Genomic DNA, 12,500 nt, shown 5'->3' with positions numbered 1-12,500 from the left:
GGGGCGTAAGGGGGAAGTGGCGAATGAGGGAGGAAGGGTGCAGAGGAGGGCAGGCGACAGCGGCGCCACTTGATGAGGACAGTGGTTGGATGAAGGATTTTGTTTGCCTCTGCTAGATCTTATGTGTGCGGGTTTGGACGAGCGTCTGTTTACATAGGCTGGGAATTTTTGTTGTTCTCTGCGTGGGAGGAAGATCTCTTGTGGGGAAAAGTAGTATATATTTATCTGCAAACGGAAACATGAATACATATTAGGGGTTCAAGCTCGACCCGTGTGACCCCGCGGACACCGAGGCCCAGCCGAGGAGGGATAGGTAACCCGACACGTCAGGAGACATTAACAGTAGGCACGTGGCGATGGGCGTGGTTGGCGTGAGCCACATAGGCCAGCGGCGCCCATCCCCAGTTACATGATGGGTCGCGGCGGATAGATAGGGTGCTGATCACTTTAGCAGTGACTCGGCGGACGAATTGGGATTAAGGAAATCGTTCTTTCGGTGGACCTGGAATTTTAATGGACTTAAGGTGATACATAGATTGAATAAGATTGAAGAGATCACTTACCGGAAGGCGTAAAATTTGATGTATTTAAAATAAAGTATAAATTAAAACCTTGAATAAAAAAAATCATAAACCAAAGGTGAAGCAAGAAGTAGACCAATAAAAAAGCGGTCTCGTGAAATATAAAAATAATTTCAGAAATAGAACAGTTCTCGAGCCCCTTTAGCATTTTCTCTCCCGACGGCACCTTTTAAATGCGGGCTATCTCGCCTCCTCCCGAGAGACACCTTCAGTGCAAACGGCGGTGCAATTGCATTACTCAGTGCAAACAACCTGAAATGTTAAGCTTCTACGTTCGCCGCACTTGGTTCTCCTTCATGAATATATAAGGTCAGTTGGCGAAGAGGAACACGGTGTAAGGTCACGCGAACTGAAGGTGCGTGTCTGCGGCTCGTCCGAGAGTGAGTGAAGAAGATGGCAAGTGGACGCGAGGATATCAGGCTTCTAATCAAGCTGATTGTATGGCCGGCCAGCAGCGGCGGGATGGCATGCCGAAGAATGGAAAGTCTTATTCGCTCACTGTTTCCTGCAGACCCTTCTTTTAAGTCGTAATTAATATGCACGCATACACGCGCTCACACATGTACACACACACACACACACACACACACACACACACACACACACACACACACACACACACACACACACACACACACACACACACACACACACACACACACACACACACACACACACACACACATATAATATACAGATTATACACACATACATGCAGGCATATTAGGCTTAACAAACATGCGTATTTCTAGACATTCCGGCACCGACTTTGATATCACCGCAATATCAAAGCGAGTAATCATACATGTAGGGTAGATCTATTGCGCGTCAATAACCAAGCCAGGTCACGCGAGATCTCTCATTACCCCCCCCCCCCTTTCCCCCCGTGATTGCGACGTCGTGTATTCAAGGTTAACCTGGTATATAAAGCTCTGATAGCAGGGATAGGCTAGGCATTGGTAAAGGTTGTTGAAGATGTTATCAGCTTCTTCTATCTTAGTTAAGGTTATGTAGATGGTCCCATATAATTGTTTTTGTTTTTCGTTGTTGTTTTATATGATTATTTCACTCATCAAACAACGAAAAATGCCCAGTAATTGTGTTTTGAGCGTTAATGTTAATGCATGAACGAACAAACTCGTTTTTTTCCTTGTGTTGCTTGAGGTACAGCAAGCATGATTTAAAGAAATGGCTGCAACACCATGAAAGGCGTTTGCTTGCGTGAGCTTCACCGCAAACTTGTGCGGGGAGATCGTCTCAAAGTGCTTTCTTTTTAACATTTAAACAAATTGGGTGTTTGCGTGTTTCTTGTAGAGAGCTCGTAGAAAACTCGCATTTGAATCACTTTACACACAAAAGTATTAGGAAAAGATACGCACGCACACACATGCTCGCACATATATTCACTCACTCACTCGTTTATTCGCTTTCTTGCTCACAAACACGTAAATAAACACTAACAGCCTTAAGCAGATGAATTATTATCCGTGTTGTCTTTCACACAAACAAGAAAAAAATGTCAAGCACTGATACTTGAGAGAAATCAGTGAAATCCGAGTGTTGCAATGCTGCCGAAGAATGCTTGGCCGTGAAAGAGTGAAAGAGGGAGAGTTGTGCAACCTTTCTTCTTGGGCTTAGAGGCTCCAGCTCTCCTCGGCTCTTGCTTGACCCATTAAGTGGACTCGCCTCAAAAGAATCTGGCGAGAAGCATCCAGAGCTCCCTGGCACTTGACTCTTTTTTATTCAGCCTTCGTGTTTCTCCGTGCCGTGAGGTCGGGGAAAGGAAATGGCACTCGCAAACATGGTAAATAAGAATTGGGTTTGGTCTTGGGTCTCTGTGAGAAGTGTGAAGAGAGAGGAATGAGTCGCGAGGAATGTTTCCACGTAAGGCAGGACATGTTAGCGGGGAGTTGTTGGAGGGGGAGGGTGAGGGAGGGGTAGCAGTGAGCTCAGGTCACATGCAGAAGTGCATAGGATCGGCGACTTTCTCTCGTATCTGGATGAAGGGTTTGCCGTCACCGTTACTGTGTTTATATATCGCCATGTCAGGGAACGGGGTTATCGCGATACGCAAGGTCGGTAAGCGGAAATTAGGCCGTAGGCGCAGGTTAATTACTGACACTTTGCACAATTTCCGCTTCCGTTGTCGTTTTGGCAGCTGTGAGGGATGGGAGCCAAACATCCATGCCATTGTTCCGCGTGTTGGCCTGTTGGCTTGTGAGGGCAGGGGGGGAGGGGGTGTTGTCAATCTGGCTTTTTTCTCAGTTGTCGTGACACTTCCTTGATATGTCAGTTCGTGTTGTCATCGTATAATCTTGTCAAGTGCGAGTAATGACAAACGATCGACAAGTTAACTGTCACCGCAGCTGTGCAGGTTTCTCCAGCAATGAGATTGTGTGACTTGTCGACTCTTCCATCAGCTGACACAGGTTTGCAGGCGAAGGAGCAGCCTTCCTAACGGGCATGGCACGGGGAGGCGGCCGACCTGCGACGCTTTGTGAAACTGCTGTGACCCGAGCAGGCACGCGAGGAATGCCGGGTGCCACGGGGTAGCAGGCACGGGCCGCAAACACGCCGTGCTACGGTGGCGGTAGACTTTCACTCGCGGCCTTGGGACTCGGGCACCGCAGGGCTAGGGTGCTGGGCATCGGGTGAGAAGGGGGGGGGGGGTCGGAGTGAGGGGCAGTTAGGCACTGCGCGTTATTTGATTGACTGGGTATTGGACGTCGTAAGGTTAATGGCGCGTGAAAGGCTTGTAAGGGAGTATGGATTGGGAGCAACAGGAGTCGAGTCTTGTTCAAGGTTGCTCTCTGTTCCTCCTTTAGTGTCAGGTGTCACTTTGGGATGGCGGAGATTGATTCGGTGCTAGTTTGAATGACAAAATTAACACCCCGCTGTGTCTGTTCTCTCTGTTTCTCTTTATCACCTCTCTCTCCCTCTCTGATTACGGTGCAATCGACAGGGACATGTTAGAGGTTAACTGTTAACTTATCGAGGCATCCCTGGCCACTATCCCCTTGACTGGTGTCGTGTGTATGTTATAACACAGGGGCTTCTCTTCAATAACTGGAAGCGGAGGGTCTAGGCCAATAGATAACGCCAGAGATTCGTTTAAGCTTTTGCCGTCTGCTTCACCCAGAAGAGCACGCCAGCTGATCCTCTGTTCGGGCGGCGATGGCTGTGTGTGACCACCTTTAAGTTCTCCTCTCTCACCTCGTAGCCTTCCACTCGCGACCTTAAAGCTCATCTCCCGCATGCCATCGCCTCTGCTCTTGGACCTTCCTTCACCCCGTTTAAAGCTCGTTGTTCCCACCTTTGAACTTCATTGGGTTCCATTAACCCATCACTTCGAATCAGAACTGGTTCGTTCCTGCCTGCAACGTCACGCGTCCTTTCGTCCTTTTCCTCCCTCTCCCTTCCTCTCTTCCCGCTTTTGTTTGTCTCTTCTATTGCTTCCTTTTCTCTGTTGTTCCTTTGATGCCCCCCTCGCCCTCGTCTTCCTTCCCCTTCCCCACTCTTCCCACTCCCACTTACACCCCCCCTCCTCCTCCTCCTCCTCCTACCCGGCCAAGCAAGCAGTTAGTGGGTGAGTCATCGCACCCACCCTGCCTGCTGCCACCCTTGGGCGCTCCCACCCGTCCAAACCTGCAGGACAGCTTCGGCGGGTCGACGGGTCCCGGTCCTTTTATTTGGTCGGGTTCCAGCAGTCGGAGGAGTAGGAACCGGACATTCGTCTTCGTCGTGTGCCACAGAGGCGCGACCTCTTAGACTCGATAATGAGACGTAATGAGAAGCGAGCTAACGTGGCCCACATCCTTGATCGGGCGCGAGATGAGGCTCACGTTTTCGACATGTTCGGGAAGGCTTTTTATAGGTACACGCTAGTCGACGCTGCAATCAGATACGTTATCGCGATTTGCCTTGTTCTCTCCTTGAAGTTGATAGCATTGTTCAAAGGCATTTGTTGTGTATGCATTATCGCGAGGCCATTCTGATTAACGAGCCACGTGATTGGAAAACGCACTACGTGTCAGGATGGATAATGATAAGCGCGGTATTATTCACACCTTTTAGCATACCGTTAAGTGCGTTGTGTAACTAAAACAAGGACTCGGTTACCTTGGTAAAGAAGCATTACATATAAAAACATTATTTGAAAAGAGAAACGCTTTTCTTTATTTAATTTATATGTACTTTGTTATTTTACATTTTATTGTTTATCTGCTGTAGATAGAAAGTTAGCTATCTAAAGTTTACACAGTTTATGTTATATAAAATATATTGAAGTTTGTACTCCACATCAAAGCCAAAGCACAACTACCGAACGTTGACGCTTTTCTCACTAACTACCCCCCCCTCCCCATCATGTCCTCCCCGTCCTCCTCATCTTACATCCATTGTGTTCCTCATCGGTGCTTCCTTAATCCCTGACCGTACACGCGATTGTATCCTCAATCGAGTACTGCCAATGGATAATCATAACTGCTCCCTCTCCCCTTTCTCTCTCATACTCTCTCTCTCTCTCTCTCTCTCTCTCTCTCTCTCTCTCTCTCTCTCTCTCTCTCTCTCTCTCTCTCTCTCTCTCTCTCTCTCTCTCTCTCTCTCGTTCATGAACTGTGTCATAATCGCATAACTTCCCGATAGGGTGCTCCAACACGAAGAGGACTCGTCGCGGGTTAGTTATGACACTTTAGCATATGAATCTGCGCGGAACAAGCTTGTAGCTCCGATGGTTATCAGAACCTGTCTATAATGCCTCTTTAAATGTTTGATATGACTTGGCAGTTTTAACTCACCCAAAAAAGTAGGCGGGGGGGGGGGGTCCAGGCAACGGGCTTCAAGTGTTAGGACCAGGCACCAACACCAGGTGTTGAGAGTTAGTTCTAAAACTTAAGTGTGCCATCTATCGGTTACCCTAATACTAAGATCCTAAAATGGGTCTAGATACTTTTCTGGTTGTTGAAATGCAATGAATTCGATGTTTTCTTGCGGAGGAGAGGACGAGGGTGAATGAAAGAGTGGGCAGCGAGCATCACGTGATGGCGTTGGAGCAGCCGTTTGTTGGCCTTTGAAGGGGTGGGCTCAGGGCGTTCCCCTTTCTTGTCTCCTCGCCCTCCAATGATTGATTTTTTTTCTTCCTTTTTTTTACAATTAGGAAATAAAAGTAGTTAACCTTGGGAATGACAGCTTGTTAGAACAGGGATCCTGCGAGTATTTTTGGTTCATTTAGTGTGGAAATAGAAATTTGATTTTCTTCTGGCCTCTCTCATTTTTTCCCTCTCTTTTGCAGCCTTGAAGAGACGCGAGAAGAGCTGGAGGAATTCCAGAGCGGCAGCCGAGAGCTTGAGGCGGAGCTGGAGGCTCAGCTGGAACAGACGGAGAATCGGTGCTCCGAGTACCAGTCACAGCTGAATCGCCTGGCCATCGAAAACGATTCCCTCAAGGTACAGTCACGCTCTGTTGCTAATTCGGGAGAAATTGCTTTGTGTACCTTTTCTTGGGGGGGAGGGGGTCGACTGCAGTGATTCACTGTCGAGTTGTTATTCAGTGGTTTGCTTCTTCAGGTGTGATTAGATCCAGGGGATGACTCTGGAGACCTTTGGGCTAATCCTTCATTTTACGCTGTCGATCCTAGCTTAAAGCTCTCCTGCTTGGTCCTAGGAGAGGCCAGGGTACGATGAACCTCTGGCAGGAAGTTCAACACACCTTTGCACGACTGTAAGATAGGTGCACATGCATAGACGCACGGATGCACGCTTACACACACACACCCTCCCTCCCTCCCTCCGTCCCTCATATTCTTTCCGAGTTGTTGGGATGGGAAAGGGACGTGTAGATCGTGACTTGCAACTCGAGGGGAAAAAAGAGTGATGTTTGTCCAGGATCAGTCTTCTTGCAGGATTCTTTTTTATTTGCTGAACGTCCCTCGCCGCTCCTCTCGGTGGCCGCCCTCCCCCTTGGCTTTGTCCTGGAACAATGGCCAAGACCTATCGCTTTTTTCTCTCGCCGTGTCAACATTCAATCGCGCGATGGTAGTTGCCGGGTATTGGGGTGTTTAGGTAGACTTTGCCTTTTGTTTTCTCTGCTGCATCGCTATTTCCTTCCTCTTCCTCGCGTTCATTCCCATTTTCCTCCTCGTTGCTTGTTTTCTTCCTTATCTTCAGCATAATTATCATAAATTTCTTCCTTCTTTTCTTACTTTCCATCTCCTCTTTCTCCTCCTCCTCCTCTTTCTCCTCAAACTTCGTCGTTTTGTTGGCTCCTTTGTTGCACGATTTCGCTTGCAATCCTTTGATTGATTATGGATAATTGCACGTTTGAAGGGGGAAATGGTAGATAGCATAGAATGAGTGTTTAATAAAGAGTTTCTAGAAGAGATATAAATAGACAAAATAAGCATATAATGCAGAAAATATTAGCTGTTATTCATATATGTAGACAGAATAACTATCCCACGGAGAATTAGTTAAAATCAGATTAGAAATATAGATGGATGGAATTAATGTGCCGTCGAGGAGAGGAAATATGTAAATTTCCTTCAACTGGGGTATGTCGACTTTTTTCTCCAGTTCCTCCTCCATCTTCGCCTTCGTCATCGTCTTCGCCCCCACGTCTTCTTCCGGGTTGGCGTATACATAACATGACGTCATCTGTCTTTTGTTCGAATAGATTAGGTGCCTTCTTGCGGTCACGTACTTATTCGATCGTTTGTTTATTCTTCTTTTTTTCCATGGGTGTATGTGTTACCATGGGTGCTTGAATCCATGGCACCAACACCCCCTTCTTGCATGTTTGAAGTTATAATGCACACCCTTTATTGTATGCTAGAATCCTTGACCCCTCCCCCCTTTCTGTTATATTTAGATATCCCCTTTTTCGTATGCTTGAATCTATACCCCCACCCCGATTTGTATACTTGAGACCACCCTCACCCACCTTTTCGTATGCTTGAATCCATAACACCCTTTGCATGCTTGAACCCCTTCCCCCCCTGATTGCATGCTTGAATCGATGGCAACACCCCTCCGTTTGCATGTTTGAATCCATGACACTCCATTTTGCAGTATGCTTAAATCCACCCCCCCCCCTCTCCCGTGCCCCTCCCATTCTGCATACTTGAATCCCCACCTCCTTTTTTATGCGTTCTTCCTAAACTCATGCCCCCTCCCCTTCCCCGTCTTAAAGAACGGTAGGCTACTCCCGAGACGGAATGACAGGCTGTGTCGGTTGTAGTAGTGAGGGCAAAGGGCGGACGCGGTCGATATCCTGGGTTGCTGGACTTTATTGCTTAACCTTGATCTCCTTTGTAAGAAAATTGAGGTCATTCTGCATGGTGATCTATTCTGCTTGCTTGCTACTGATTCTTATTCATTCTCTCTCTCTCTCTCTCTCTCTCTCTCTCTCTCTCTCTCTCTCTCTCTCTCTCTCTCTCTCTCTCTCTCTCTCTCTCTCTCTCTTATTCTCTCTCTATATCTCCCCCTCTCCCTCTCAACCTACCCCATCTTCTTTCCCTCCCTCCCTCCTTCACCCGCCTCCTCCCCTTCCTCCTCTCTCACGCTCTCTCTCTCTTTCTCTTTCTCTCTTTCCTCCTCTGTCATGTTTCCCACTTACTAGTTTTATTCAGTTCCTTGTTTCCTAACCTTGTGCCAACTATTCCTTCGCCCTACCCATTCCCTCCCACCGTCTTTTTCCCTTAGTTCCATCACGAAAGAGAGAAGCCCCATAAGGTGACAGTGGGGAATGGGACGGAGGAAGGGAAGATGTGGGGGGTAGGGGTGGGACAGAGGGGGAGAGAGGGAGAGGGAGAGGGAGCAGGACAGAGGGGGAGAGGAGGAGAGAGGTAGTGAAGGCGGAGGTGGAGGGAGAGGAGAATTACTGGAAATGTGGAACGTGGTTGGCTCATCGAAGGCCAACGAGACCACCTTGATGGCTGTCCTTGTTTTGACTTGGCTGGGTTGGCCGAGAGTCAAGTGGAAGGGCAAGAGGGAAAGGAGGAAGGAGCTGGAGCAGATAGTTAGTTCGTCGTAGGGAAAGGGTGGTGGGCAGGTGTTGTTCATGGGATTTGTGGAGCAGGTTTGGTGCGCGTTGATCGAGTGCAGAAGATTGGCCGCAATATCAACAGTTACGGCCCGTGCGAGTTTATGAAGTTTTTTTTTAGTATGCTTTTAAGATAAAATATGATAATTTCCATAAATAGTATAAAAAGAACAGAAAGGATAAAACACTTTGTTTATTGGGGTACCGAGTTCAATTGCAATTGCAATTGAAGGAGGGACATTTCGACATGGGGATTCAACATTAATGACAGTTACACTTTGAAAACGTAAGTGGGACTTTAATGTAACTCCTTATTCTCTCTGGAAAGACTTTTTTGGGAGGGGGGGGGGAGAAGAAAAAGGACACTTTACGGCATTTTAATTTGCGTGGAAGAGTGCAGTGCGTAAAAATAGATTCGAGTGAATCGAGGCTTTGTTTCCCAGAGGACACGCACATAAAAGGTGCGGCTTGCGGTGGGGTGGGAGGGGGAAGGGGGGTAGAGGATATACCTGTGCAACTCCTCCCCACCCACGTACCCTCCCTCCTCACTATCCCCGAGCCCTCCTATTGATCCCCTCCCCTTCACCCTCCCCCCTTTCCACTCCCTCCTCCCCCCGTCTCTGCAGCTCCGTCGCAACAAGGTTTCGTGATGGCTTGGCATTATGCATAAAGCTTTAAGCTTATGTTTCCGTGCGACGCCCCTATCCCCCTTACCCCAACCCTTTCCCTTCAAAGCTTCTTGTGGTGCAGATATGCATAAGATGATTGAAAGGGGGGAAATAAAGTTGGGATAATTCATGGACATGGATGAAGCGGGGATGAGGGGAAGGAGAGTGGACGAGACATCATTGGTGTGGCTGTACAAAGAGGTAGCTACCGTGGAGGGATTCACGAAGCGGCGCGTTGGGTGGGTCTGGTGTTGCCCCCCCCCCCACCTTCCTCTCCTTCTCTATTATATATTTTTTTTTCTCTTCTCCTCTCTTCCCTTCCGTTCCGTTCCCTTCCTTTCCCTTCCCTTCTCTCTCCTTCCCTTCTGTTCTCTCTTCTTTCCTTTCTTTCCTTTTTCTTCCCTTCCCCTATCTTCTCTATTATATTTCTCTTTCCACCAAATTCCTTCCCTTACAACTTCTCCTCTCCTCTCCTCTTCTCTTCTCCACCTCTCCTCCACCTCTTCCCCTTCCCGAGCCCAGCCCACTTCTCTCTCCTCCCAATCCCCCCTCCCCTCCCCATCCCCACCTCACTTATCCTTCTTCTTTATTCCTCCGTCCCCCCTCCCACCCACCCTTCCTCTCAACCGTCAATACCCCTCCCCCTCCCCCCTCTCCCCTCTCCCCTCCGTCTTCCTCCGTCCTTCGTAGCCGGTGTTTGTGCGGTCTGGATGGTAACTTCCTTCAAGGTTAGATGCGGTGCGTTTGCATGACCGCCCACAGGAACCGCCGCATGATGACCGGGGGATCGTGCATGATTTAGGCTATAAGGCTCATACTCCTTTTAGGGAGAGAGAGAAAGAGACGGAGACTGACCGACTGACAGACTGATTGACTGACTGATTGCATATTGAATTAGATCTCTTTTGTTTGTGTAATCGTAACCATGGATGGATTGTCCCTTTGCTGTTTAGAAACAGTGGTTTTCCTTACTGAAAGATTGAGAGGTACGACTTGTCCCAACGTAAAGTTGTACTGTCTTAATTTTCATTCAGACTTCATTGTGCAAAGCACAGGTTCGTAGAATTATTGTACTAGGAAATTTAATCTAAAAAGCGCAAACTTACAAATGTAATTACAAGTTTTACCCCCCCCCCCCTCGCCTCGCTTCTGGTAGTACCAGTAACCAAAAAAGTTGCTCAGTCTTACTGTTGGCCTAGGATGCAAATGATGATATATAGATAGACAGACAGACAGACAGATTAGTATATAGATAAACAGGCAAACAGACAGTCGCATAAAAAAGATTGATAGGCAGACAGACAGACAGAGATAGACAGATGATGCGTTAGTTTTCGTCACGACTCAGGGAATCACCGTGATTAGTCAGTAGGTTCATCACGACCTGTCTGCAGGCGCGTCACGATGTTTCTGCAGGTTCGTTATGGGTCGACTGCTTGCTCGTCTCTGCTTAATTGATCGTTTATCATTTATTTCTTAATTAGATAAAAGTTGGTCATGAGGCTGGTTCTCTGGGATTCGGCTTGTTGCTGCGTCATGTGACAACTGAATCTACATAGGTTCAACTCCAGGGGTCAATGCAGTGCCGAGTATGATGCCTGTGCTATGTTGCGCTGTGCACCGGTTTCGTTTTATTAATGTGATGGGGATAATCTTTCTTGTCATTGTATGCGTGTGTGTGTGTGTGCGTGTGCGTGCGTGAGTGCGTGTGTATGCATGTGTATTTATTTTTTCTGAGACTACGTCACGTCGAGTAGAGTTCGATTCTATGGATATGGTACATATACGGGTGGGTGGTGCTTGCAAGTTCCTTCTCTCTTCTCATCTGGTCCCCGATTTTAATCCTACTCTCAAGATTTGCTTGTATAGGGGAGGGTGTGGTGGAGCTTTATATCGGTAGATACGCCAAGACTGTGTCTAATATGTGTGTGTGTGTTTGAGAGAGAGGGATATAGAGACATTTTGACTGACAAGTTTATTGAGGCAAGTAGTTACTTAATATAGGTTAATCTTACCCAAATCTTAGTCCCTCTTTGGCTCACATATTTTTTACAAATGTATCAAGATGTATCAACAGATTGAAATATATATATATATATATATATATATATATATATATATATATATATATATTATATATATGTATATATATATATGTATATATATATATGTATATATATATATATATATATATATATATATATATAAATACAGTACAAAAATCGGATTAATCACAAGCATACATAGTAAAATCTTTACATTTCAGGAGAGCGATATAACAGTATAAACTTTCACCCTCACCATGATAAGTCCTCACCTGGGATCACATAATCACATACTTGAATATGAGAGAGAGAGAGGAAGAGAAAGAGAAAGAGAAGTAGGATAGAGAAAGGGGGGGGTGCGTACGTGTGTTCGCGGCGTCCCACGAGCGTCAGTCGGGTTACGGACAATCGGTCGACGGGTAATGCTCGACGCGACTCGTTCTAATCGCAGGGTGAGCAAGTGACCCGAGAGTAGCGATAAGCGATGTGGGTCAGCATGATCGGGCGGCCGTATCCGTGTCGGGGTAAGCTGTCACGTACCGGGGGAGGGGGCGTGCCGTTACCTGCTTCAGTACGCCGAGTAAGACGTATGTAATAACGACCGCGTGACCTTCCATTGTGGGCGCGAGGGAGGGTCGTGGCCCGTCGACACTAGGGCTCCGTGGGTGGCGGTGCCGGCCTCCTGGGGGCGCCGCCGCTGCCACCTCCGCCGACCCCTTCTCCTTCCCCTCCAGAAACTTTTACGGCCCTTTGTTGCCCACTCCCCCTTCTTCCTCCTCCTCCTCCTCCTCCTTTTCCTCCTGTTCCTTTTCTTCCCTTTACCCCCCTAAATCTACCCCTTACCCCTACACCTACCCCATACATCTACCCCTACCTCTACTCATACTTGTACCCGTACCCCTACCTATACCCCTACCTATACCTATACCTCTATCTCTACTCCTACTTCTACCCTTAGTTCCCATCCCCTACCCCATAGCCCTTCCTTGCTTCCGCTCATGGTTTCTCTTCTTCCTATTACTGGCTTTGCTGTGTCTCGCTAAGGCATTCAGATCCTTTCTATTTCTTTCTCCATTATTGTTATTATTGTTATTGTTCTTAGTGTCTTTTATCAATATTATTTTTGCATTGCCTTTATTGTTGTTATTCATGGATTGTTTATTGTTTAT

General features: G+C 47.3%; 1 protein-coding gene across 8 annotated transcripts in view; it reads left to right on the top strand.

The window, feature by feature from the left end:
• The window catches only part of LOC122258500 (nuclear distribution protein nudE homolog 1), a 124,408-nt gene that overhangs the window by 24,311 nt on the left and 87,597 nt on the right, over positions 1–12,500 (top strand). For all 8 annotated transcript variants that reach the window (XR_015192367.1, XR_006223680.2, XR_015192368.1 and 5 more), the window contains exon 3: positions 5,872–6,025. Coding sequence is in view for 5 of the 8 variants with exons in the window: in XM_043024492.2 (XP_042880426.1) it covers positions 5,872–6,025 (154 nt within the window). In the remaining 3 variants the exon portion in view is untranslated. The remainder of the gene's footprint in view (positions 1–5,871; positions 6,026–12,500) is intronic.

The sequence above is a fragment of the Penaeus japonicus genome, unplaced genomic scaffold, assembly GCF_977035675.1.
Source record: "Penaeus japonicus unplaced genomic scaffold, GWHDUDI00000001_assembly GWHDUDI00000027, whole genome shotgun sequence".
Classification (NCBI taxonomy): Eukaryota; Metazoa; Arthropoda; class Malacostraca; order Decapoda; family Penaeidae; genus Penaeus; species Penaeus japonicus.
Note: the sequence above shows the minus strand (reverse complement) of the source record. Positions and strands in the feature narration are given on the sequence as shown.